Consider the following 27,134-nt stretch of genomic DNA (forward strand, 5'->3'; position numbering starts at 1 on the left):
CATTGAATGAAACAGATACTGTGCTACTGTGATGAACGTAATTTGATTAAAAAATGGTCAAAAGCAAAGTAAATATTGATACAGATGGGGGCAGATGCTGATACTAGAACTGGAAGTTACTGAATGCTACTAATCCCCGAGATATATCAGCCACCTCTTATTAAACCAGGAGCAATGAATCAATTAGTCCTCCAAAACCGCATTCAGAGGGAAGCTGCCCTTTCACCGTCAGTTGAGATGAAACGCCCTTGTTGATATGTCGTTGCCAATGCTGCTCCCGCCATGGTGGTTCCCGCCACCCTTGTGCCTGCTGCCACCACCACCACCAGCTCCAGCGCCAAAGCCACCGCCTTTGCCCGCGCTTGCTCCGTGCCCACCTCCAGTGTCGCCGCCCATACCTCCGCCAACACCTGCTCCGCCTCGTGCACCGTAGACAGCACCGGCGCCTGCCCCGTGCCCGCCTCCTGCTCCGCCTCCAATGCCTCTGCCACCACCGGCTCCGCCTCCTGGACCGAAACTACCGCGAGCGCCTGCCTCGTGCCCGCCTCCCACGCCGCCACTCGTGCCTCCGCCGACACCCGCACCACCTCCTGCACCGAACCCACCGCCGACGCGTGCCCCGTGCCCGCCTCCCACGGCACCCCCCGTGCCTCCGCCGACACCCGCACCACCTCCTGCCCCGACCCCACCACCGACGCGTGCCCCGTGCCCGCCTCCCACGGCACCCCCCGTGCCTCCGCCGACACCCGCACCACCTCCTGCCCCGACCCCACCACCGACACCTGCCCCATGCCCGCCTCCCACACCGCCGCCCGTGCCTCCGCCGACACCCGCACCACCTCCTGCATCGAACCCACCACCGGCACCTGCACCGTGCCCACCTCCCACGCCGTCTCCCGTGGCTCCGCCGACACCCGCACCACCTCCTGCATCGAACCCACCACCGGCACCTGCACCGTGCCCACCTCCCACGCCGTCGCCCGTGGCTCCGCCGACACCCGCACCACCTCCTGCACCGAACCCACCACCGGCGCCTGCACCGTGCCCACCTCCCACGCCGTCGCCCGTGGCTCCGCCGACACCCGCACCACCTCCTGCACCGAACCCACCACCGGCGCCTGCACCGTGCCCACCTCCCACGCCGTCGCCCGTGGCTCCGCCGACACCCGCACCACCTCCTGCACCGAACCCACCACCGGCGCCTGCACCGTGCCCACCTCCCACGCCGTCGCCCGTGGCTCCGCCGACACCCGCACCACCTCCTGCACCGAACCCACCACCGGCGCCTGCACCGTGCCCACCTCCCACGCCGCCACCCCTGCCTCCGCCGACACCCGTACCACCTCCTGCGCCAAAGCCCCCTCCCGCGCCACCGCCAAACCCTCCTCCCATACCACCTCCATGTCCAAACCCACCGCCTGCGCCCATCCCTCCTCCTCCTCCAAGTCCGCCGCCACCACCGTCGCCGATCCCACCGCCTGCACCACCCCCAGCTCCAAAGCCGCCACCCATGCCTCCACCTGCTCCAGCTCCAACACCAAACCCGCCACCAACTCCCGCGCCACCTCCAAAGCCACTGCCTAACCCTCCGCCACCGCCTAACCCACCACCAGCTCCACCTCCAGCGCCACTGCCCTTCCCGCCACCGAAACCCACTCCTTCACCTGCACCACCACCGATGCCGCCGCCTCCTCCAAAGCCTCCACCGCCACCAGCTCCAGCGCCATCGCCGAGGCCTCCTCCACTAACACCTGCACCACCTCCAGCACCAAACCCACCGCCGGCACCACCTCCCAATCCACCACCACCACCAAGTCCTGCTCCGCCTCCTCCTCCAAATCCTGAACCATCACCAATCCCACCTCCTGCACCAGCTCCTATTCCAAAACCAGCACCACCACCCACACCGAATCCTCCACCACCACCAGCTCCAATCCCTCCTCCACCTCCGAGTCCACCGCCACTACCACCACCAAGATCAGCTCCACCACCAGCTCCAACCCCTCCTCCGCCTCCAAGACCGCCACCACCACCAAGACCACCTCCACCATCCACATCCACACCCGCACCACCTCTGAACCCGGCGCCACCGCCAATGCCGCCGCCGCCTCCAAACCCGCTGCCGCCTCCCATCCCTCCTCCAGCTCCACCTCCTGCACCCACACCACCTCCCAATCCATCGCCAGCACCACCACCTCCAATGCCACCTCCCATCCCGGCTCCATCACCACCACCCGTACCATGCTTATTATCACAATCCTCAGCTCTGATCATGCCGGGCCTCCACACCACAGGCTCACGCCGTGCAGCATCGGCGCTCGCCGCCCACATGACGACGGCCGCCACCACCGCCAGCAACACCATCGCCCGGTTGCCCATGGAAGAAGCAATAAGCTTGTCCATCATGGCTCCTAACGCTACCAGAGCTTTAGCTTCAGAAGCCTCGAGTGATCTGTGTGCAGGGGAAGCGAGGCGCGCGCGGGGGTATTTAAAGGCGCGACTGCCCGGCTGCTCAAACCGCGCTTGGGATTTGTTTGGTGGCGGGTGAATGGCGAGCAGGGAGGGTTGACTTAAATGCCCGGCGTTGGCTGGCGCAGCCTCTTGACTTTTGAGGTGGACTCCGCATGCATCTACGTGACCTGCAAAGCTATGCAGTGCACGCAGCTGCGACAGCCTTCGCCCTGCTCGTGCTCGGCAAGCCTGCACGCGCTCGCTTGATTGGCTTGCGTCTTTTTGGCATGCGACCTGTGCTCGGAGCTCGGATGCTTGCATTCATGGCTGCCTGCTGTGTGGGGGCGAACGGGAGGGAGGAACGACAGCTTGTCACGCATGGACTGCTCATGTTCTAGCCGCAGCACTTTTCTCAAGGCCTGGATCAGACTGAGCCTGGCTGGAGCCAAGCTGAGCTAAACATTTCAGAATAAGAGTACATGTACCAATGGGATGTTTAGTTGCTAGCCATGAGTTGCCACACCTAATGTTAGGCTTACCACATCTAGTTTGGTAAGTGTTTGATTGGAGAATAAAATGAGGCACGTCACAGCCAGGTACCTCTCGCCACATATTTTCTCACCGAAGGTGTGGTGAACTTTTTCGGCGCCACACGCCTCCGCGGCACACCACAGCCCTCAAAAGTACCGAAGCGAATGCAAGTGACCGGTGTCCGCGTCGCTCCAGCACGAGAGAAGATAATTCCTTTTATCGATTTCTTTAATGTATTGTTCTGCTGCCTGTCAGAGGAGCCGCACTGGCGGAGCCTTTTGCAGTTCGCTGGCTAGCTCCTCCAGCGGTGGAGAAATATGTTGCATTTTTCTTTTTTAGCACTATTAGATTAATTTGGTAGCCATGTTGATTATATGTTTACAAAAAAATCTGGACAATACGAGGTGTTCATTCTTCAATGTAAAAATGGGTTAACTTTCATTTTTATCTCAACAAAAAAATTACTGATAAAAAAATCCGTTGTCTCATTACACTCGTTGCAATAGGAGTTTTCACTCTAACAATATTTTTACTAACATGTTACTGAAAATAAATGATTTTGAGGTGTTTTTACCAATATATGGCTAGCAACTAAACAGATGCCACAATTTTTTGCCAAACATTTGTGGCAGCAATTCAAACAGCAACCACACTGATTTTGCCACACCTTAGTTACCAACCAAGCAGTTCATTTTTACCACAGAATGTGGCTTGCCACAATGTGGCTGGTACCTAACGTTAGGCGTGGCAAATTGTGGCCAGCAACCAAACAGGAGCTTTTTCTAAAGTTATAAATATGGCTTTGCTTGGCCCTTTTCACTTTAGGCAAAAACACGGTTTTCTTTGGTGGACAGATAAGAGGAATTCAGGTTTCAGGTGGCTGAAACTAGTAGCCGGGAAAAAGAAAAGAGACAACATTAATTGCTAGTAAATCAGCACAGTACACCACTTCTACAGTTTGCTCTTACCAGTTCTTTGGTGGGCAGTTTCAGTAAAACCAGTGAATTAGTGGGAAAGTAAAAAAGTCTGACAAAACCCAGGCCAAATTGCAGTGGCACAGAACAAGAAACTGGTTACCTGCTCAACTAGCTTACCCACAAAGGCATATATATACACATGATAGTCGACAGTACAAGACTCATGGTGCAAAAAAAGGCAGATTATATTACATGTAGTGATTCAAAAGATACGACATTAACTTGCAAAAGGTAGCATTTACAATTGATATAAACAGTGATAATTAGTGGTCAGTGGCGGTGGACGCTCGTCTCGCTTTCCTGAAGTGAAACTTCAGCTCTTGGCAGACGCAGAACAACGTGTCCATGATGTCCTCATCTAGGTGCCCGTCCTTCACGATGACCGACATGGCCGTCCTCAGCCACTCTTCATGTTGGGTTGAGAACGCGGCCCGCTCTTCGCTGGACTTGAAGTTACCGGCAATCTTCAACCTCATCGCCTGGCCTGCGACGGATGCCTTGTCCACTATCGACTTCGGAATCCCTGCCATTGTGGCGACCTGTAGGCCGTAGCTCTCTGGACAGGCCCCTGAGGCAAGACGGTAGAGGAAGGTGAGCTCCTTCTCGCCATTGACATCATGGGCGCCGCTCCTTGCTCTGAACATGCAGGCCATGTGCTGGAGGCTCACGTGAGGGTGGGAGGCGAACTCCTTTGTCAGAGAGTGGTAGTGAGTGGCGAAGAGCAGACGGCATCGCACCTGCTCCACGAGGTGCCGGAACACCTGAGTTACAAGACACAAAGTGTTATCGCAGATTATGTAGATTCGTGCTCTTTGAGATGTAAAAACAGGGGAAAGAGAGTAAGTAGTCTAGTGGTAGTAAGACATCACAATTTCCAGTGACAAAGAACATGGTATGTGAGGCCAGCTGGTGCAAAACAGACATAGAGCAATAGAGAAGCATGCCCATGAAACATGAACACACTGCGGCTTTGATCGTGAATTTATTATCTAACCTACTTATGTTGCATCTTACTGAAGAGATAAAGCGTGGATCTTAGCAAATGATTGAAAATGGTGTTATGATATAAAATATCTAATGTTGGAAATAAGCTGTTCTCTATAAAGTACCTTGTACCATACACCTCATGACCAACCACAGTAACAGCATAAATTATGAAGTCAAAGCATACTAAAGTCCCAGCAAGCATAGTGATGAATGATGAGATACGATGGTATAAAGAACTCACAGCATACGCAATTGCATATCCATCAAATGTGCTAGTTCCTCTGCCAAGCTCATCAAGCAATACAAGAGAATCCTCAGTTGCATTCTGAAGAACAGAAGCAGTCTCTGTACATTCAACAAGAAATGTGCCTGCAAATAATTTCATAATAAATGAAGTTAGGGTCATTATCACATCCATGTATTCCTGAAGGCTGCACATATATAGGATTAAATCATGAAATTTAAAGAAATTAATAGATATGCTAAACAAGTTCATGAGCCAAAACTATTCAAATAAATACACCAAAGGCTTTCTACTGATAATCCAAAGCTGCACATATATATTCCCAATTCTAACTCATTGGCCCAAAAAATTAAGACATGCTAGGCGTGCTAAAAATTTGTTAAAATCATCACATACTCTCTCCAGACATAATCCGATCTGTTGCACCAAGACGTGTAAAGATGGAATCTGCAAGGGTCAATTCACAGGATGTGCAGGGGACATAACAGCCAAGCTGCAGAGCAGAAGCAATCCATTTATACAACTGAATAAGCTCATGGATGGACAAGCATAAGTGAACAGAAAATGTTTATACAGACCTGGGCAAGCACAATAGTCAGGCAGGTGGCACGCATCATTGTAGATTTCCCACCCATATTTGGACCAGTCAACAACAACGCAAAACGATTGAAGCCAGATAAATCCTGACCAAGGGTTAAATCATTTGGTACCAACCCGTTTGCACTTTCTGCAAAAGCATAGGGATGCCATAGACCCTTCATCCGAAGTATAGGCACATCATCTTTCAGTAGAATGTGTGGTTTGCACATGGTGCCGAATGATGACAATGTCATTGCAGCAAAGGACCTAAGCACATCAATAGTGCTCACAGCATTGATCACTAAAGACCATTCAGAAGCCTTTCTAACAAAAAGTCCCACTAGAAGAGCCAAAGTGTCGCCATCACTATCTTCGACACCAAGATCCTTTCAAAGTTCACAAGATCAAAAAATAAGTAGAGTGCTGACAGAAGAAATACACATGACCAGCAAATAACTGAAACGGAAACAACCACTTGTGCATATAGAGCATTAATGCGCATAGGAAATCCATTGCATATTTACCTGGTAACATGGAAATTCCTCTTGTACTCTCTTCTCAAATTGATGGATCAATTCATGAAGGGAGCTCAATGTTGGAATCTCTACAACCTTATAAAGTGCTGATACACCATGATCAGCTCTTTGTAAGTCATTTAGTAAATCAAGTCCATTCCGGAGGCCGTTGATAAGCATTATAAATGTTCTGATCTGGAACACACCATGAAAATTTGCATAAATCAATCAACTCACAGCAAGAAATAAAGACAAACTTCATGATTTCAGAAAATTAGCATGTCACTAGCCAAATCTAGAAGGTAGGTCTTCCCTCGTGTTAGCCCAAATGATCTCTTTCTCATTAACCACACATAAATAGCAGTTTGGGGGGGTTCATATAGAGATAAGGCAGGGGTAGGTAGCAGGGGTAGGTAGCAGGGGTAATTTAGGAATAAGTAGCTACTACATAGATAGATAAGGTGCACATGCACCACCAACTACACCCAACACACACATGACTTATGCTATCAATCTCCCCCTAAGTCTTGCGTGTCTTGAGTGGCAGCTGGACCATCCAATTCTAGAGCAAAGTTCCTAGAACTTGATCCTTCCAAGGGACTTGGTGAGGAGGTCGGCGAGTTGATCCTTGGTGTTGATGTAGTTCACCTTGACACTCCCTTCCTCCAAGCAACCTCGGATGAAGTGGTGCTTCACTCTGATGTGCTTGCTTCGCTTGTGGAAGACATGATTCTTCGCCAGAGCCAGAGCGGACTTGCTGTCCACCCTGAGCTCCACTGCTTCAGCGTCCTTGCCAAGGAGATCACCGAGCAGCCGAGCGAGCCAGAGAGCCTGAGTCAAAGCGGAAGAAGCGGCGATGTACTCGGCCTCACAGCTGGATAGGGCCACCACCTGCTGCTTGACCGACTGCCAGCTGACGAGGCACTTGTCGAGGAAGAAGAGCATCCCGCTCGTGCTCTTGCTAGTGTCGATGTTGCCAGCATGGTCGTTGTCACTGTAGCCGATGAAGTGTGCCGCCCCGGGACACCTCGAGTAGTGGAGGCTGTAGTCGAGAGTCCCCGCGACGTAGCATAGGATCCTCTTGATGGCAGCCTGGTGCTCCATCGTCGATCGCTACATGAACCGACTGACGTAGCTGACGGAGAATGCCAAGTCCGTCCACGTGTGGGTGAGGTAGCGAAGGCTCCCCACAAGGCGCCGGTATTGTGTAGCATCCACCTCAGCCGTGCTGTCACAGCTCAGCTTCAGCCTCTCCTCCATCGGAGTGAGAGCTAGGTTGTAGTTGGTGAGCCCACCCAGCTCAACGACGCGCTTGGCGTAGGCGATCTATCGAAGTGTGATGCTAGAGTCATCCTGGTGCACCTCGATCCCCAAGTAGGAGAGAGGCCCCAAGTCGCTCATCTGGAAGGCGACCTTCATCTCCTCCTTGAACGCTTCCACCTCCTTGTCCTTGGTGCCCGTGATCACCAAGTCGTCTGCGTAGACGCCCACCAGCAGGGCATTGCCTCCGTTGCCCTGCCGGTAGACGGCTGCCTCGTGCGAGCTTTGCTCGAAGCCCATAGTCTTCAAGGTGGAATCCAGCTTGGCATTCCAAGCTCGCGATGCCTGCCGCAAGCCGTAGAGGGCCTTGCACAGGCGCAACACCTTGTCCTCCTTGCTGCGGATGACGAATCCCGACGGCTAGTGGACGTAGACCTCCTCCTTCAAGTCGTCGTTGAGGAACGCCAACTTGACGTCCATGTGGTGGACGCGCTAGCTCTCCTAGGCTGCCAGTGTGAGGAGACACACGGACTCCATCCGTGCAACAGGAGCAAAGGCATCGTCGAAGTCGACCCCCTCCGGCTACACGGACTTGCGTGCCATCAAGCGAGCCTTGTGCTTGACGATGGCACAACTTCATCCTTCTTCAGCTTGTACACCCACTGAAGGGTGATCGCGCGGTGACCCGAAGGAAGATCATCCAGCTCCCAAGTCTGGTTCTTCTCAACAGCTTCCATCTCCAGCTTCATCGCGGCGCGCCATGCCGCGTGTCCCTTAGCCTCGGGGAAGGAGTGAGGCTCGCCGTCATGGTACACGTCGACGCGATCCTCGTCGTCGGAGAACGGTGTGGCAAACTCCACCGGGCTGTGCTTGTCGTGAGCCAATGTCGATGCAGTCGTGCCCGGAGGAGTAGCCATCGGCGCTGGAGTGTGTGGCGTGGCCGGCTGTGGTGGTGGCGGTGGAGAGCTTGCCGTGCTCGAAGGAGTACTCGCCGAAGTCGGTGGAGGACTTGCCGACACCAGTGAAGCTGTAGTCGGTGGAGACCCGGGGACTAGGGTAGGCACGCTCGACGAAGAAGAGCTGCCTACTCCCCTAGCTCCCTCGAAGTGGATGTAGTCAACGACGAAGACGCTGTACGTCGGAGTAGAGCCATCATCCACCATCTTGCCCCACGCCCAACCTCGCCCTTCGTCAAACACAACATCATGCGCCGTGCGCACACGCTGTCTCCGAGTCGAGGATGTTGTAGGCCTTTACTCCCTCTGCGTAGCCGATGAACACCCCTAGGGTGCTCCTGTCGTCAAGCTTGCTGACGTGGCTGAGCTCCTTGACGTACACGAGGCAGCCGAAGATGCGGAGGTGGCCGACCGCCGGCTTGCGCCCATGCCAAGCCTCGTATGGTGTCATGCCGTCGAGAGCCTTGGTGGGCGAGCGGTTGAGGATGTGGACGGCTGTCAGTACCGCCTCTCCCAGAAGATGGCCGACATCCCCCTCTGCTTGAGGAGGGCCCAGGCCATGGCAACCACCGTCTGGTTGCGCCGCTCGACGACGCCGTTCTGTTGTGGGGTGTACGGCTTAGAGAAGTGGCGCTGGAACCCCTCGTCAGCGCAGTAAGACGCAAACTCAGCCGCCGTTGTTGCTGCGCAGCACACGCAGCTTGCAGCCACACTCGTTCTCCTTAGCAGCTTGAACATGCTTGATGGCATCCGCAGCAGCTCCCTTGGTGTTGAGGAGGACAACCCACATGTACCAGGAGACGTCGTGACAAGTAGAAGGAAGTACCACCACCCTCCTAGAGTGGCCGGTGTCACCAGCCCACAGAGGTCGCCGTGCACGAGCTCGAGCCGCTCCTTGGCTCGGAAGCTCGCCTGGCAAGGGAAGGGGCGTCGCTTCTACTTCGTCACGACGCAGGTGTCGCAAAGCTACTCCACGTGGTCGATGCACGGCATGCCTGAGCCGCTTCAGGGCCTCAAAGTGGAGGTGCCCAAAGCGCTCGTGCCACCGCCAAGCCTCGTCGTCGCGGCGAGCAGCAAGGTAGAGGAGCTGCGCCACCTTGACGTAGAGGAAGTAGAGGCGATTGCTCCCCCTCTCCACCTTGGTGAGGAGGCGCTGTCATCGATCCCAGATCCGGAGCACTCCGCCGTCAATCTCCACGCGCGAGCAACTCTTATCCAGCTGCCCAAGGCTGATGATGGAGTTTCTCAGTGCGGGGATGTAGAAGACTTCGGTGAGGAGTCGATGCTCGCTAGTCTTGGCGACAAGGATGACGGAGCCGATCCCCTTGATGTCCACGACCGAAGAGTCGCCGAACTTGACAGAGCCGCGTACGTCAACGTTCAGGTCGGAGAAGTACTCTCAACGCCCGATCATGTGGTGCGTGGCACCACTGTCGAGGAATCAGCCGTCGATCTTGTCGTCGTTGGTGCCGTCGCCGAGGAAGACGTGTGCGCGCAGCTCGTCGAGGTGGAGGAGAGCCGTCACGGCCGATGCCGCTGGAAGTAACTAAGCTCCCGTGAATCAAGAACAGAGCCGGCTCCTCCGCAGCCTACACGACGTGGGCCTGGCAGCGCCTTGGCTGGCGACACTCCTTGGCTAGCGACACATGTCGTCTCGTGCCGGCTTGCACTCGCCGGCAGCACCGCCCTGGGCGCCTCCGCACGCGGCACCTTTGGCACCTCCTCGCGCCTTCCGCGGCTTGCCAGGCTTGCGGCCGCCTGTCGAGGAAGAAGGCTCCCCCTTCTTCCGCTCTCTCTGGCGGGCCAGCCACTGCTCAGTGAGGTGGAGCTTGCCACCGATAGTGACGGGCCCGCCAGATGTCAGCTCCTCACGGTCGTCAACCGCCTTGAGCCGCCCCGTCAGCTCCTCGATCGACAACGCTGAGAGGTCAAGCAACATCTCGATAGAGATGGCGAGCTGCGAGTACTTCGAGACAACGCGCAGGAACTTCGCAACAACTTTCTCCTCATTGATCTCATCGTCACTGTACCGCTCCAGCCCCTACATCAAGCTGAAAAGGCGGAGGGCGAAGTCTTCAACGTCCTCACCCAGCTTGAAAGCCAAACGATCCCACTCTTGCCGAAGCTTCTACAGAGTAGACTTGCGGGCGCGGTCATTGCCAACTCGGGCCGCAGCGATAGCGTCCCAAGCGGCCTTGGCGGTCTTCTTCCCTAAGAGGTTGGATGCCATCTCCATCAGGACCGCGGCGAGCAGAGCCTCGAGCGCTCGCCGATCCTCGTGGCTATCGACGTTGCCGTACTGGACCGCGTCCCACATCTCCCGCACCTGGAGCTTCACCTTCCTCACCGAGGACCACACCATGTAGTTGGTCTTCATCGACATCGGCCACTGCGTGTTGCCGATGGACTCCTCGATGATGGTCTTCACGACCTTCGGGGGTCGGTGCTCAGAGCCGAGGTCGGAGTCATAGTTAGAGTCGAACTCGACGTCCACGCCCCGACGCGGGTCCTGGACCCACCAATCCACGTCCACGTCCCACTGCCTTGCCGCGTCCTACGGCTCGGGATGGCCGCCCTGTGCCTCGGCACCGGGGCGCTGGGGCGCCTGCCGCCCTGCGCTGCGCGCCTCAGCTCCTCATGGCGCCACGCCATCTCACGTGTCAGCTCCACCTCCTCATGCAGCTAGTCCGCCTCTAGATGCCATTGGGTAACGGCCACTGCTACCTCTTATGCCTCCTCATCGACGAGGTAGGCTGCCTCGACTGCGCACGCCGTGCGCGCTGCCTGAGCCGCAGTCGCCTCCAACACCTCAGTGTTGCTCAACGCTGCCGCGCGCCGCCGGTCCTCTCGCCTTACGGCCTCCGACCGCTGCACCTCCTCGCGTGCCGCAGCCGCATGTCGTGCCCGACCGCTCCGCCACTGCCTCCTCAGCAGGCATGCACCGCTCCACTCGACGTGCCACGCCGCCGTTGCCTCCTCCTCGGCCGCCACCCTGCGGCGCCACGCACTCGAAGTAATCGAGCTGCTGGAGGAAGAGACCCGCGAGGTCCTGGAGCTGGCCGGGAGCGCTGGCACCACACCGGCCGGTGGTGGCGCGCCAACCACCAGAGCAGCAGCGTCTGCAGGGCCCGCGCCGCCCGCTCCCACCGGCCTTCTGGAGCCCCTAGAGCCTACCATGGGAGTCGTGGATGAAGGTGAGGAAGCCGCCGGGGTTGAGGAAGATGCCGCGCCACCCTTCGCCCGCACGCAGCCGCCGCCGCCCTGGAGCCGCGCCGCACGTTGCACGCCGCCTGCGCCTCCGCCCGCCGCCCTGCGCCGATCCGCACGGGACACACCCACTGCCGCCGGATCCGGTCGTGGGGAGGGTAGAGGGAGCCGGCCGACTGCCGGATCTAGGTCGGGAGAGCGCGCACTGCCGCCATCGGAGTGGGCCCCACGGGCTAGGGTTTCGGGCTGGGGTGAGCACGGTAGAGGGAGAGAGGGGGGGTTGGTTGAGGAAGATTAGGCTCTAGATACCAATTGTTGGCCCAAATGATCTCTTTCTCATTAACCACACATAGATAGCAGTTTGAGGGGGTACATATAGAGATAAGGCAGGGGTAGGTAGCATGGGTAATTTAGGAATAAGTAGCTACTACATAAATAGATAAGGTGCACATGCACCACCAACTACACCCAACACACACATGACTTATGCTATCACCTCGAACCCTAGTATGGTTACAGAATATCTCGTTGAAACTAGATTAATACAAACACACATTAAATATTTCATATCGTATTACATAAAAGTAAGAGATCAAGGCAAAAAAAATCATTCCATTATGAAAACATGCATGAAAATGCATCGCTTTCTGACATTTTCTGGATGCACAAACTATGCATTGTGATTTCAGGTAAGTTGCATAATCAACGACTCAAGAGATCTTTTCCAACATAATAAGTGTCAATTGTCAACTGAATACTGAATATGTTGCGAAATATTCAAAGGCAAACATTTCAACAATACGCTGAAACTTGGCTGTATAAGATAACTCCGAGCTGCAATAAACTTGCACTCAAAGCGAATAGAAGAACGACCACTAACCCGTTTCTTTAATATCCTTTCTCCAACAAACGGCAATTGAATTGAAGATGATAATCCAACAGTAGATTTAACTTGTCCTAACAATCTCTCAAGATCAGGAATTTTGCGGAGATATCCAAGTGTTGTAGGGCCCAGTCCACAGTTTTGGATGAAGGCCTCAACAACATCGAGCCTTTTATTGATAGCATCAATGTCCTTAAGCGGATGACAAATCCACCTTCTTAGCAGCCTCTTACCAGATGCTGTGACACATTGATTAAGGTGCTTATATAAAGTACCTGCAACAAGGTATAGATATAGCAATATGTTCTTAATGAAACACGTGCATGACCAAAAAAGATATAGCAATATCTTTTTACCTGTTTACAAAAACTGTTGTTCTCAAGAGCAAGAAATAATAAAGCAGAATCTACACTCCTACCTGATGAACCGCCATCAAAATTGTTGCTGAAAATCTCAAGGTTCACAAGAGTTTGACCATCCATCCTTAGACAGGTTTTGTACACGTGGTATGATAAGACTTCCCCATTTTTCAGGGCATCATGTAACTGTTTTCAGATTGTAGAATTAGACCTCAAACACATCTTCAATGGTCAACATAGAGGAAGAGAAAATTGATATGTGATAGTTCATGGAATAATTTTGTAAGTAAAAAACTAGCAGTTGCTAATGGTATGGCCGATTAGGATGACTAACAACTGTGATCCAGGAAAGAACTAAGGTAAGATAAGTATACCATGAGCCTAGTCAAATGACCAATAAGTCCACCAAGTGCACAAATAATTGCATCTCGATTCAATGCACAATCCAAAGCAGATAACCACGACTCTGCTGATGCTGTAAAGTACTCTTTCGAATGTATTAACATTCGAATTTGTGAAACATCAGAGAAATCTATCCCAGGTAGGGGGGTCAGCTGCATCTTCACAGATCCTGCAGTTAAGGAAAGATGTTTGTAACTTTTTCAAACTCTAGTGATTAACTTGCTATCTGACAAAAGAGTCATCTGCTAGCAGCTAGGCTGTTGTCTTGCGTACTAATTAGGAACCACTATTATAGAGAAACAACATACAACAAATGAAGAGAATTATGTTTAGGAGCATTTACCTGCTGAGGCATATTTTCTGATCGCTTTATGAGTTTCTTTTGAGAGGCCTGAGAAACGATAACAGGTATTAACTCCTACAAATACAAGGATTTGAAAATAAAGCATTTTCTGACCTGAGGTTTCATAGATTATTTCTCTTGGAGAAACCTGAAAAGAGCATAATAATCAATAGCGGTTCCAGGTCCACTGAACCAAACAAGAAAGGCTACAAGAGAGTACCTGCACCAACAAAGCCCCCAAAGCTGCAGACGAATCATCATCATGGAGTGATCCAACCCAAATTTTAAGAGCAGCATAGTCTAGGAAAGCAAATCCATAGACCCGAGAACTACTAGAAGATAGGGTAACCTGAAAGTCCCACAAAGGAAAGGCCACGTCAGATCAAAATCATATATGAAGAATAATAAAGCAAAATTCAAGATATTCAATTGCAAATTTACAATTCAGTTTTACTTGAAATGCCCATGCCAAACTACCTAGAAAAACTGCAACAACAAACCTAAGTACCTAACTGTCAGTAGACTCAAGAAAAATACAATTTTTTCACCAGAAATGAAACTGGAAGTTGCAATAGTGAATCTTACGGGAAGTTGAATGTTATTTCAGCAAAAGCATTATGTGCTTCTGATCTAACATATTTATCCTAGTAATCAATAAGGTTTCAAATTGGCCCCAAGTTTATATGCAAAGATAATTGGATTATTATGTTCGAAGGCCTTAAATTTTTCTCTCTTATGAGGAAATAATGTTCTTTAAGTTGTAAGATGGTTTCGCAAAAAAAAAGTTGTAAGATGGTTAGATTCTGTGTTACAAGAGTATCTAGTACTTTCTTCTTCTTAATATATAGATGCGCAGCTCTCCTGCATGTTCGAGAAAAAAATAGTATATGGTACTTTCCATTTGAACAGGTTAAACTTCCAAAGCATTATAGCAAAGCATGGGGCCCCCAAAACAGAGAAGTGCTTGTTAATAGAAGCAAACCTCTTTCAGTGCAAGAAGGTGAACAGCATCCGTACCAATGTTGCTATCAACTGCAGTCGACGGTGTGGACACATTAAGCAGCTTTCTTTCAATAACCTAGCAGAATTTTTTTATAAAAAAAGAATGTTACATGATATACTAAAATATTGTCACCTGTAAGAGTGATTTACATTGCCTTTCAAATATAAGCATATATCTAATAAAAGTGGCTAAGTTTCAATCCTTGCGTTGCACAGGGAATATAGCTACTAATTACAACCAGAATGCCAGAATTCTGTCTTAAGCAAAACAAATTTTTCTGTCTCAGCAAGGATAGAAAGACAAAGAATCACTATATACACAACCATATGCACATTGAAACAAAAGAGTGTCCTTCATTCTAGAACTATAACCAGGTAATTTTGGACATGCAAGGGAGGAAAGGCGTATTCTAAAAAGGTATACACATGATGCTTACTTTTGCCACTAGCTAAGGGGCGAAGAATCAATACAACACTAAGAGCTAATAAAAACTGGGGTTCATTATAATGCTTAACACTTACTGCATTTGATCCTCTAGCTTTGGCCTGGTTTGCAGATTCCATTTGCTCTATTCTTCCAACTTTATACCTGAAAAGCAATGCCAGACTTATGAGTAATAACCTCATTGTATCAGCAAAAAACAGCAGAGACAAATTTATATGGAACACTATCACAGATGATTTGAGATTCAAAAGAAAATTATATGGGCAGTACAAACCAATGAACGGATTTGAATTTCTAGAAAGCAACATCACTAGCATCAAAGCAATAAGGAGGTAATTGTGCGGAGAACATCCCCCATATTATCACACCAATATATGTACAGACATTGACCTGACATACCAACCTGAAGGACTAACATGAACTTACTGATGTTCAATAATGTTATGATTTTTTTTGTGAGACAAATCATCAACCTGAAGGACTATAACATTCTAGAAGTGAACAGAACAGAACAGAAAGATGAGCCTACCCCCGAGCTACAAGCTTATCAGCAGCAGCATCTATCCCACTTTCTGAAATGCCAACCTTCAGATGTGAAAAAAAGAGTTAGATGTCATTACCACCAGGCAATAATCATGATAATGAGGTGGTATAAAGCATAAGGATATTGTTATGGCTAGTGAGGTAAGAATGTACAAGGTGACCAGAATTTAAATCAAGTTGGCTGAAAACAAGACAGACTAGCGCATTGTTACAGCCTGAGTGTATTTGCCCAATCATTTCTGCCTCCCTGTCATGCCAGAACAAGAACTACACCATTAACTGTGTTCTTCAAGTAACATAGTACAAACATAAAAGTCTTAAAAAGAACAAGCAGGCTAACGTTTGACAGGTTACGCTTTAAGCTGATCATGGGTACTGCAACTGGTGGCACAGTACTGTCACCCCAGCCCTAACCTCCCCAAACTTGTCACAACAACTATCGCTGTGCTGCGGGCCACTAACACTCGAAGCCCAAATTGGTCATCACCTCATTGTGCCTTTCCCGCCCTCCCTCTACAACCAGGGTCCCGGCTTTACCCAAACACTATCCCCTATCCCCAAAACCCTAATGGCTGGTGCAGGCAACCGGTCGTGTTCCTGACATGTGACTAGCCTCACGGTAGACTTATAAATGACAACAACAACCACAAAGCTTTTTTTTTGGCTAACTCCCAATTAAATTGGGGTAGACTTCTCGTGGTATTATGAAAAAAAAACAATATAGACAGGTTGATATGGGTGATGTACTTCTTAGCAAACAGCACAAAAGCTGTGAGATGTAAACGAAAAACTTCAAAATTTAGGCCTAATATTACAACTGACATTCAGAACAAGCATTGATAGACAATAGAGGACACAAGTTTGTACCTGTCGGCACTTGCCCACCCCACTAACAGTCATTTTCCAGTCAAGTTCTTTCTGGCCAATCTCAGCATCTAGCTCATAGAGCTCATAAAATTTTCCCTAGCAATAAGGTATCAAACACATTAAGTAGGTAATATGACCTCTAACAGTACAAAAAAGGGTGTTCAATATGAGTAGCTTTTTGGGACAAAGCAAGGGAAAAATTTGAACATAGAAATGAGCAACCAGAGAGTATAAGAATAAATGAACTTTACAGTAAAGCAAGGAAACTTTCGTGAAATAATAGTCAGAATAAAATGATAGCAATAAATATGTAATTTCTCGTTGATATCTGTCAATATGCATAGTAAAACAGCTAAAGTTGCTTTCAGCAGGAGAATTGTGCAGTGAACCTTGACTGAAAAGAATTCACTCCTTATGTAAAAGATAAGGCAATGGCACAGTATGATTCCAAGTTTTGTGAGATATTGGTTAACCACAGAAATAAGCTCTCATGTTCCATACAGTATAGTGTTCAACATGCCATGAATTGAATAATCAATGACGAATCTTACCACTTTGAAAAAGAGGACAACGTCCATATATTTACACTTAATATTCCAGTATTGCTTTTGAGATGTTGACATCTTTCTCAATGCATCAGGTGGAATAAAAAGTGTACTCTTGTCATAAAGTGGATCATCTGGACGCCTTCTATTTGCATCCCTGATGGTAGATGGATTCAGCCACTCAAACTTCCTACGCGCACTATCAGCCATTTCATCACGATCCTTCTTCTCAATAGGAGAACAATTAGCTGATTTCATCTTCTTGTTCGAGACCCACAAAGGAGAGCATGGTTTGTTGGCAGCCACACCTTGTTCTTCTTGAACTCGCTTCAGGCGAGGAATGACTGCTCGCATTGCTGGCGTTTCTGGTTTCAGAGGACTAGAATCAAGTTCTGGAAATATAGTAGCAGCTGCTCCAATATGTTTATCATTCATAAGAAGGGAGGAATTTTTCAAGTGATTCTTCAATGGAGTTTCATTTGCCTCGAATTCTGCAAACAAATTTGTTGCTTTAATATACAAAGGATCTGAAGACCCTGGGCATAGCTTATTTAAATGTTCCTCTGTACGAGTATCATTTGAATTCAGCACAAAGGTTGTCGCTGCTCTAGTATATTCATCATTAGCAGAAACCAATGAGAACTTCTTTGCTGAATGCTGTAAATGAGTTCGATCTGAACCGGATTCTGTTAGAGGTGTATCAGCTCCATGAGCAGGCCCCAGGAAGACTTTCTTTGAGGAAACCTGTGAAGGTGTTTGTACATCAAAGTCTTCAAATAAGGATCTAGCCTGAAGAGGAGTCTGATTTGGCCCAAATTCTGGGACCAGTGAGCTTGCTTGAACAAATTCATCAGTGGAGGACCTCAATGGGTACTTCTGGGGCTCCTGTGAGGGAATGATACCCGAACCTTGTTTTGGAAACATGGTTGCTCTGCCGTATTCACCGTTCCAGGAACCTGAGGACAATGCGCTTGAGTGCCCATCTGAGGGAACACGAATTCTTCCAGGCAAGGTTTTCCCACTGAAATGTCCAGCCTGGGAAGCATCTTGATTTCTGCTGAAAAGATGAAATAGCAATATCAGTATAACAAAACAAATTTCAGAGCGATGTGTTTGCAATGATGAAGCAAATGCTTGATCCAATCCATCAGATAATGGCAAGTCAGCAATAAAAACAATAAAACAAAATTGTATCTGACAAATGATAAAAACATGGGATAAATCCTGAGAAACTAGACATCCAATCGAAGCAAGCATTACAAAAATTGCAAGTCCTAGACTGAAATCGAGGGCAAATATCTCTGCAGAGCACAGCATTGAATTCAAATCTACTATGCTACAAGGCTAATCACAACTGAGATGGAGTGAGCTAAGTCGCAAGTATACATTATAAACGTGTCGCGTTAGACCATCAAATCTACTATGCTACAAGGCTAATCACGGCTGAGATGGAGTGAGCTAAGTTGCAAGTATATCAGAATCCACAAATCGACCACAGATTAACGAATCGGAATTGGAGCTGTAGTAAAACGAACGGATAAATAAACCACCAAAATGTGATAAATCCTTCGGCAGTGACACTAGAATAACACGAACAACGCACATTGATGTAAACCCAGCACGACCCGATCAAAACCCCCATCTACACCAACCAGCACGAATCGCTCGAAACTTCGCAGCATAGCAAGCTCGCGCCTCACGGCAACCCGACTAAACGGCCTGAACCGACGCTCAAAACCCTAGCCTCCCGCGTCCACTGCCACCGCATCAGCGGCACCGAGGGCCATGAATCATCAATCCGTACCTCCCCTGCGGCGGCTGCGGCCGCGGTGGCGGGCGCACGAGCCTCTCCATGATGCCCGCGACCGACCCCGCGGGCGGGCGCGGGGGCTTCTCAGGGGGCGTGCCCTCCCCGGCGCCGGCGGGATCCCGTGGCGGCTTCTGGAGGAACGATAGGATGGACTGCTGCTGCTGCCGCCGCGGCTGCATCGCTCGCGGACGGGGATGGCCTCGAAGATTCGAGAGGTCTCCGCTCGCGGGCGGGCGGGAGAGGCGGAGGAGGGAGCTTGGGAATGGGAGGCCGGAGGAGATGGGCGGGCGAGACGAGGGAGATGTGTTTTTTGGGGGAAATTTTCGAGCGGGAAATTTGGCTCGTGGAAGCGGCAGGCCGCGCGAGGCGAAAGAGCCAAAGAGGTGACGGTTCTTTCGTTTTACGCTATCGCTCCGGGTTTACGCCTTTTTGTATGGGAAACGAAAAGCGTTTACATAATGCCCCGTTGGTAAGGAATTATTGACAATACACGTCAACACTTGGAACGCAGGGCTTGCATGCAACCGGAAAATGGATCACTGAGAACAAGCAAAGGGAATTAGGGGCAGTTTGGTAGGGCTCTAGATCCTTCTAAAATGAGAAGGAGTTGGAGGAGCTACTTTTTTAGCTCCAACTTCGTTATATAAAATAGCTCCGGCTCCTCTAATACTCCACGAGTGGAGCTGTTTTTTATCAAACTATTTGGTAAAACTTCAGCTAGAGCCGTAGGAGAAGCTGGAACTGGAGTCCTACCAAACTAGTCCTTAGAAGCGACTGACTTCACCTTAAAAGAATCTTCCTTTTATAAGTTATAAACTCCATACTACAGTTGAATCCTTCCAATATTTCAATCGAGAAGGCAAGGAGGCCTCCAGATAAGGATACGTCGAGAGCCCTCTCGTCCTTGCATGTGTGGTGTGTCGGCATCTTTCTTCTTTCTCTTTTCCTCAGCGAGTCAGGGGACGCACCGCATCTAAAATATTGATATAGTTTGTTAAGCCGCTATGAGTCAGTTATTAGGTTACTGCACCGGAAGATAGATAGGAAATCCGAACATGCGAGACTAGTGCCATGGCCCATCAGAACTCAGCTACACACGCGACATGCATTCAAGCGGCCCGTTTACATGCGGTAATTTGCGGTTTGTTTCGTGGCTATATAATTCTCTGTCGATCTCTGCCTACGGAACTTTATGGAAATTTATGTCTACGATAGTCGCATGTACGTGGCTCTCCCTATGTCACATCTGGCTTTAAGGATAAAATCGAGTGCATTGAATACATGTGCGTCAGGATCAAGTTACACACATGTATAACATAAGTGAATAATAAAGACAGTATCATAACAAATAAAGAGAGTATTAAATAGTTATTACATGATCGAAAGTCTTAATAAAGCACAAACCTAATTTATTACGCAGCGGACTCCGAAGATAACGACGACACCACAGGCAGCTGATTGAAGAACCGTACACCTAGAACTCCTCAAAGTCTTGCAGATATTCCTCCAGATTAACTTGGTCTGAACAACGGTTTCACAAGGGTAGGTACACTTATGGTTGGTACTCAACAAGTCGTGGGGAACAGTGTAGTGTAAGGCCAATTAAGGTATGGCTAAGGCTTAATCAGCATCAGCTTTTAATTAAGTTGGTTAAATTTTATTAGCAAATAACTAAGTGTAAGTTTATACCACCCGAATTTAAACAAAAACATAATACAGTAACAACATATGCATGAATGAAATAACAACGATTTAAGTTCATCTTTCGATAATGTTATCACGTGAGGGTTCAGGCCGCTCTTAACCGTGAGCACGGCTGATCGATCAGTTTTATACTCTGCAGAGGTCGCACATCTTTACCCACAAGTCGCGTAAAAGTTCAAAAGAACTTTGAACCCAAGCGGTGTTTGCAAGGCACCATACCACACTTCCGAGGTGTGATTGCATAGGGACGCTATGAGGTCTTTACAGAGATTCATTAGTAAGTGGTAACCCACTAAGATTTCGGTGTCCAGCGCGCACAACCTCCCGAAGGCCGATTATGCGATGACTTGGTGCCCCCTCTTGCCTCTTCACGAGTAAGTTTACCCCAAACTAACATTTCTAATTATTCAGCCAAGACTAGAGCCATTTAGTCTTGTGGTAGCACTATTTTCCTGGGTGGTCGCTCCATATTCCAATTAAACATTTATGATCTTGTATTAATGAAAGACATAGCATAAGTAAAGCAGGATTAACCATTGATTTCAGTTAAACCACCATAACCCAAGTAAGCACTAAGCATAAGCTACCCAACATAAAAGTAAATCCGGTTGATCAAGGCATAAGTAAATGAAATCTAGGACATCGGGACCCATCATGTTTAAAGATTAAGTGCATAGCAATGTTGTATTGAACATGAAAGTAAAGGTGAATAGGACTTAAAGAAGTGATCAAGGACACGACTTGCCTTCTTGGCCTTGCTCTTACTGTTCGTACTCTTCGAAAGCTTGATCTTCAAATCCCTCGAGCTGTTGACCGTTTACACGCGTCACACGAGCACTATAAGCAACACAAAGGCATAATATAAGGAAAATAGTGCACCAATCATAAAAAACAGATAAAAATAAGTTTGAAAAACTATTCTACGTGTTACAACAAACACGTGGACATAAAGAACGCTAAAAACGGAGCTAGGATGCAAAAGATACGCTTAAAACAAGCTACAGGGGTCTATCTGCGAGAAAACTAAACTTCCAGGGGTTAAATAGCAAGAAACCAAGGATCTATACGTAATTACACATATAAATTGAAGGTTTAATGCGCAAAAACGCAACTCAGGATGGCGGGTTAATTTTACAAAAGCGCAGAGTTTCAAACAGAAGAAAACAGGACCGGCTTGTAAATATTTTTGAACTAGCTTGGACTGCGGGTTGATTTGCGGAAAATGCGAGGGCTGAAATGCAAAAGAGAAGTGGCGCTGCGCGGTTGATCGGTACGCGACCCGGTTGACTTGCTGCGGGCTGTCGGATCCAGATTTGATGGTCGCAGTTGCTGGCGGCGGAGAAACGGTGGTGTGCGGGGGAAGATGGCCGACGTGCAGCGACGCTCTGCCGGAGCTGCTTGAAAACGAGCTCCCGACCATGGTTCAACACGCGGGAACACCAGAAGCAAGAGACGAGCGAGGCAAACTCATCTTGTCGGTTGACGGCAAGCTGGACGCGGCGGAGGCGGCGGTGCAGAGCGCGCTAGCGAGCCGTTGCTCCGACGAAGTTGCGCGGGCGGAGACGAGCACCAGGGCGCACGGGAACAGCTCGGCCGGGATCCTCACCGGTGCGCGAAGCTTCGGGCGACGGCGAAGGACGACAACGGCGGCGCTCGGGCCCGGACGACGGCGCTAGATGCGGAGGAGGCGAGGCGCTCGAAAGCTCGGAGGCGGCGGCTAGGGTTTGGGGGTGCGGTGGAACAGGAGGGTGCGACGCTTTATATAGGGACGGGTCGCGGAGGCGTGGAGGCTCGGGTTCGAGTCTGGCGCGGACGCGGCATGGCCACGCGGAATAAGGAAAGGGCGGCGCAAGAAAGGAAAGGACCGGAGGGAGAAGAAAGGAAGGTTGAAGGAGGAGCTGACAGGCGTGGCCTGCGCGGCAGAGAGAGAAGGGAGGGAGTGGCGTGCAGGCTAACCGGGCCGGCACGATGAGATTGGGCTGGAGGGAGCTGGTGCGGAGCTGGGCCAAGGCAAGAAAGCGGGCCACACTGTTGCTGTGCGGTTGGGCTGCAAAGAAAGAAGGAGAAAGGGAGATGCGGCCCAAGAGAGAAAAAGGAGAAAAAGAAAAAAGGGATAGTTTGAAATAAATTCAAATTTTGAAATTTAAACTTCAAGCACACAAAAGATATGCAGCAGCATGAATGCACCGAGAACTCCTATGATGGTTTAACTTAATTTTGGAAAATGCGTTTAAATGCCTAAAAATGTAAATGTGATCCTAATTTGGATGAATTTTATTGAGTTAGAAATTTTAGAATTTTCGGGTGTTACACCCTACCTATCCCTCGTGACAAAAATAAAACGACAGTAGGAGGAGCATCAGCCATCACGTGCCGCCCGCCCGCACCATGGCGCTCACAGGACGCCAGCACAGTGGGCCACGCTTTGCTATCGCTTTGGTCAAGTCCATGATGCTCCTGCCCTAGTCCCTGCACCTCAGCATCGCCGACGCCATCCAACACCACGGCGGCGCGGCCACCCTCAACCAGATTGTCCAGAAAGCCACACCAAGGTGGCCGACCACCCGTTCAAGATCCCTTTTGCTTGTGCCGCCTCAGGCGTGTGCTCACAGCCGCCGGTGTTTGAGCTTGGCGGCTGGCTCCAGCGTGAACTGCCGGACCCATGCATTTCAAGCTGAGGAGCGGCCATAGCTTTTTTTGAGTTAGCCACGGGGTGGTCTCCGATGCGAATTCCTCATGGACATCGCTGCCAGCGAGTGCAGAGAGGTTGTTCTACACTACGCCAGAAAAAAAAATCATGCTGCCGGTAAAAAAAAAGTTTGCGCTGGCGGTTTGGCCACCAACCTTTTGCCACCGTAGATCCTGCTTACGGATGTTGACGGGCCGGTCCTTTCATCCTTTTGTGCTGGCAGGTGGCAATCTAAACTCGTCATCGTGCTAAATCCTACATGTCAATACAAATCTTTTATGTCGTAGTGCTAGGGGATATAGTGCAAGCTCCTTTATTGACTGAAGAGCAAGAAAGCATATAAATAGAAAATCAGCTTTGTTCTGATGGAAGGGAAGATTTCTTGTCTAGATCTGGATGGTCTCCGTAGCGAATTCCTCATGAACAGGGGAAGCTTTGTCATGCAAGCCGTCTTCGACCTATCTATCATCATGCATGTTCTCCAGTGGCATTGAGTGAGACGAGTGAGAGTAGAAGAAATCGTGGTTGTTGACAATCAGATGTCTATGATGACCAGTTGATATCAAGAAATGCGAATTCCTCCAAAAGGATAAAGGAGGAAAGCTGATAATCGCATATACGAATAATAAGAGATAAGCAAGAGTAGAAAAAGATCTGAGGATAGATAACCCCGGCCCGGTAGGCCAGTACGTTAGAAATTAGAATGACTAATTTGTAGGATCTGATAGCCTAATGACATGAACACCCCAATAACTCGTCAATTTAACACTGACCTCATGAATGGAGATACCTTTATGGCTGCTGAAATCCCGGTACCTGCTTGAGGAAACAGGCGTGGCGTGGATAACACCGTGACGAGCGGACGGTGATCGGCGGAAGCCTTCAAGTGCATGCCTGTGCAGGTAGGATTAGGAAGGCAATTCTTTTTTTTTCCTTAATCACGTTTGGACTCAAGGGGCCCTTCTTATAGCACGGCCGCACTTGGGACCTAGCCGTTGGTTAGGCTGTTGCCCTTGACCAGGGCAACGGGGTAGCAGTTAGCCCCCTTAGGACTCGGTCCTCTTTGACTAAGCTAAGATCAATTCCAACATTCTCCCCTTTGATCGTAAGGCTTATCGTCATCAGTTTCACTCATAGTAGAAAAACATACGAGGTAACGCGTCACAACAGTTAATAAAACACCATTGCAACTTCATTGCCTACAATATGTCAATCTACTTCTATTTGATAGTCACTTATTCATATTGGGAGATGATCTCCTTACTTATGGTCCTTATGTGCAAATTGTTTCAATTTCATCATGTGCACTTAATAATAAGAAACAAACATGTGTCCAGAATCAAGGATTGAAATCTTAATTATCCTAAGATTACACGTTGTCACAATTCATAAAGCCGGCATAAATTGAGACAAGCCTTTAATTAGGAAACCATAGCTTGAATGATGCTCAACCCTTAACACTTATATGTTGAGCACTGACTTATATCATTAGAGCATGAGCTTAAATATTGTACTATGTTTAACATATGATTCTGGACCTTTCTTTCACAATGTCATGTGTTTGGCAGTACCACTAAACATGTTACTCAAAAATAAATTGCACTTCTTATGGCAAAGTTAAATTGCACTTTTTATGGTGATTTCGGGATCAATTTCTTAAGCTAAAATAATTTGTCTAGTAACTTAAATTGGTCTCATGCTGAAAACTTAATTTCTAATTTGGATTGAAATATGTCACGACTGAGTGGAAATATCAATTATTTCTTAGTGAGCTTGGTAGGAGCCTTCCACAAAGCAAGAGTGAAGACTCATGTGGAATTTCTAATATCAACACTCCTTGCAAAATTAGCACCTGAATAACCAACAACCTTATGGCTATCAGATTCTTAATTCGTGAGCATGCAATCCCTTAGTGTTTTGTGCATAATGCACAGCTTCCTTACAAAGCTTTCTTAGAAGTTTTCTAGGGGTCCATTCCTAGATTAATTTCTGCCAAAAACCCGGTTATTAAGGGCATTCAATAAACTTAGGTGCACTTATCGCCCTTGACCCAAAATAAGCATGACAGAGTAATCATATTCATTAAGTCTCTATCAGCACATGCCTTTTGAGTCAGACTTAATTGTTCTTTGAGTCAGACTTAATACTTCTTTGGACCTATCTCGATGAAACTTAATATTCAAAGACATAACGAATATTATCAAGATAAATTGAATACTTGAAGAAAAATAAGCTTCAAATTATTATCAACATAATTTTAACACCTGAAGAAATATAAGCTTCAAGTTTTATACAATATCCCCCTTAAATTTACATACCATAATATAAGTGCTCATAGCCCTTGAAAATATAGAGCAATAAGTGTCAAGTTTTACACAAAGATATTATTTTACTTCAATCGTCACTATCAATTCCTTGATTTATGAGAGTCAATTGCCATGAGTAGCGATACTTCCTTTCTTAGAGTCACTATAAGTTATGTGAACCCTTATGGTCCAGTGTTTTGACTCTGTTAGGAAATCCTACTTAATAAAAGGTATATAGACTAACATGAGTAATTGAAGATGAGACCTTTCTTATTTAGATGATTATCTCATGCGGGATTCATTAGAGACCCTTTTAATCACGTGCCTCATAATCCCACTAATCTTCTTCGACTTTCTTAGTTAACAAGGTAATGCTTATCTGGTATGTACGTAAAATTAAAATAGTACCCTCTCAAGTTGGAAGCTAAGTTCAATGAAACATATGCACAAGTATTCATGATTTGAACACACTTATTTTCTATGGTACCAACTAAAAAACACATGTGGTTATGCTTTAAAATTTCCAACCATAATTCTTATCTTTAGAAGTGATTATTGTAATGTTTCACTTAATGGGGCAGATATCTCTATCTTAATGAGACGTTCTAATCTCCCCCTCAAAATTGCAGATTTATTAGTAAAGTAATCCACATTTTTGATGAACTCATTAATCCACTTCCAAAGGGAAGTCTCAAAATTGTGGATTTATTAGTAAAGTAATCCACATTTTTTATGAACTCTCATTAATCCACTTCTAAAGGGAAGTCTAAGAGTTAACATGCTCAATGTTCCCAATAATGCAATATAAAGAGACAAGAAGTGATGTTTCTCCATAAAACAGGACCAAATTTTATTAGCGAAATTGAGGATGAAGGTATAACTTAATGCTGATAAAAGTCTTATAACAACTTCAACATTAGCCTCTTATCTGTATGTAACTCCAATATTAGCCTCTTGTTCGTATGTAACTCCAAGACTTATCTTGGACCGTTTTCATTATTCCCAAGTAAATATTGACAACATGTTCATAGAACCGTTTTCATTATTCCCAAGTAAATATTGACAACATGTTCATAAGGTTGCCAACTTTACTCAAAACGCACATTCAATATAATCAGCTAGGGTTCACTTTCTCAATCTATGCTTTATGATTGAAACGAACTCAAAGCTTTTATAGATTTCATATGTCCTAACTAATTAGTGTTAGAGAACTTTATCCAACATAGGATTGGTCCCCCAGATTCTGACATACTGTTGAGGGACATACATTTAGGCTACTCCTGCTAAGCATATGGTAAACAATTAATTGGATTCTTATCAATGTGCTATTTACCAAAACTTTTCTAATGGGAGTTCATACTCATGTGCATAATTAATTATATTTTTAAGAAATGATGTACTAAAATTTAGGTACCAGTACTCAATACTTTCTCATAATGCTTATGTACCACTATCTTAGTGTCATCAACTTTTCTCTTGTTCAATCCCCTAACCTTATGAATATTCTTCTGCCTCATTTTGCCATGAGC

The 27,134-nt window shown here is 48.1% G+C and overlaps 2 protein-coding genes across 3 annotated transcripts; both read right to left on the reverse strand.

The window, feature by feature from the left end:
- Nucleotides 1–203: 203 nt before the first annotated feature.
- LOC140222779 (uncharacterized) lies at nt 204–3,208 on the reverse strand. The gene is made up of 2 exons (XM_072293913.1): nt 721–3,208; nt 204–674 (listed from the first exon to the last, which is right to left on the reverse strand). Exons 1-2 carry the CDS (start codon nt 2,770–2,772, stop codon nt 204–206), a joined length of 2,523 nt encoding a protein of 840 aa, XP_072150014.1. The 5' UTR covers nt 2,773–3,208.
- A 915-nt stretch (nt 3,209–4,123) lies between these two features.
- LOC117858071 (DNA mismatch repair protein MSH7) lies at nt 4,124–19,209 on the reverse strand. Of its 2 annotated transcripts, none has more exons than XM_034741058.2 (17): nt 18,901–19,209; nt 17,103–18,150; nt 16,552–16,647; nt 15,671–15,726; nt 15,219–15,285; nt 14,677–14,772; nt 13,915–14,043; nt 13,809–13,842; nt 13,695–13,742; nt 13,324–13,520; nt 13,009–13,135; nt 12,588–12,865; nt 6,294–6,479; nt 5,769–6,155; nt 5,587–5,683; nt 5,188–5,315; nt 4,124–4,720 (listed from the first exon to the last, which is right to left on the reverse strand). In XM_034741058.2, exons 1-17 carry the CDS (start codon nt 19,083–19,085, stop codon nt 4,223–4,225), a joined length of 3,657 nt encoding a protein of 1,218 aa, XP_034596949.1. In that variant the 5' UTR covers nt 19,086–19,209; the 3' UTR covers nt 4,124–4,222. The 2 variants fall into 2 exon arrangements, with proteins under 2 accessions (XP_034596949.1, XP_034596948.1); XM_034741057.2 differs by having other exon boundaries at nt 17,103–18,153.
- Between the last annotated feature and the right edge of the window lie 7,925 nt (nt 19,210–27,134).

The sequence above is a fragment of the Setaria viridis genome, chromosome 5, assembly GCF_005286985.2.
Source record: "Setaria viridis chromosome 5, Setaria_viridis_v4.0, whole genome shotgun sequence".
NCBI classification, from domain to species: Eukaryota; Viridiplantae; Streptophyta; class Magnoliopsida; order Poales; family Poaceae; genus Setaria; species Setaria viridis.

What these genes read in the sequence shown, in the direction of transcription:
- LOC140222779 (XM_072293913.1), bottom strand. Translation starts at nt 2,772, where the DNA reads ATGCAAGCATCCGAGCTCCGAGCACAGGTCGCATGCCAAAAAGACGCA. An exon ending in GCGGAGGCACGGGGGGTGCC is followed by an intron (nt 675 to 720) that starts GTGGGAGGCGGG and finishes GGGTCGGGGCAG; the next exon opens with GAGGTGGTGCGGGTGTCGGC.
- LOC117858071 (XM_034741057.2), bottom strand. Translation starts at nt 19,085, where the DNA reads ATGCAGCCGCGGCGGCAGCAGCAGCAGTCCATCCTATCGTTCCTCCAG. An exon ending in CCGCAGCCGCCGCAGGGGAG is followed by an intron (nt 18,154 to 18,900) that starts GTACGGATTGAT and finishes TCATCTTTTCAG; the next exon opens with CAGAAATCAAGATGCTTCCC. An exon ending in GTCATTTGACTAGGCTCATG is followed by an intron (nt 13,136 to 13,323) that starts GTATACTTATCT and finishes ATCTGAAAACAG; the next exon opens with TTACATGATGCCCTGAAAAA.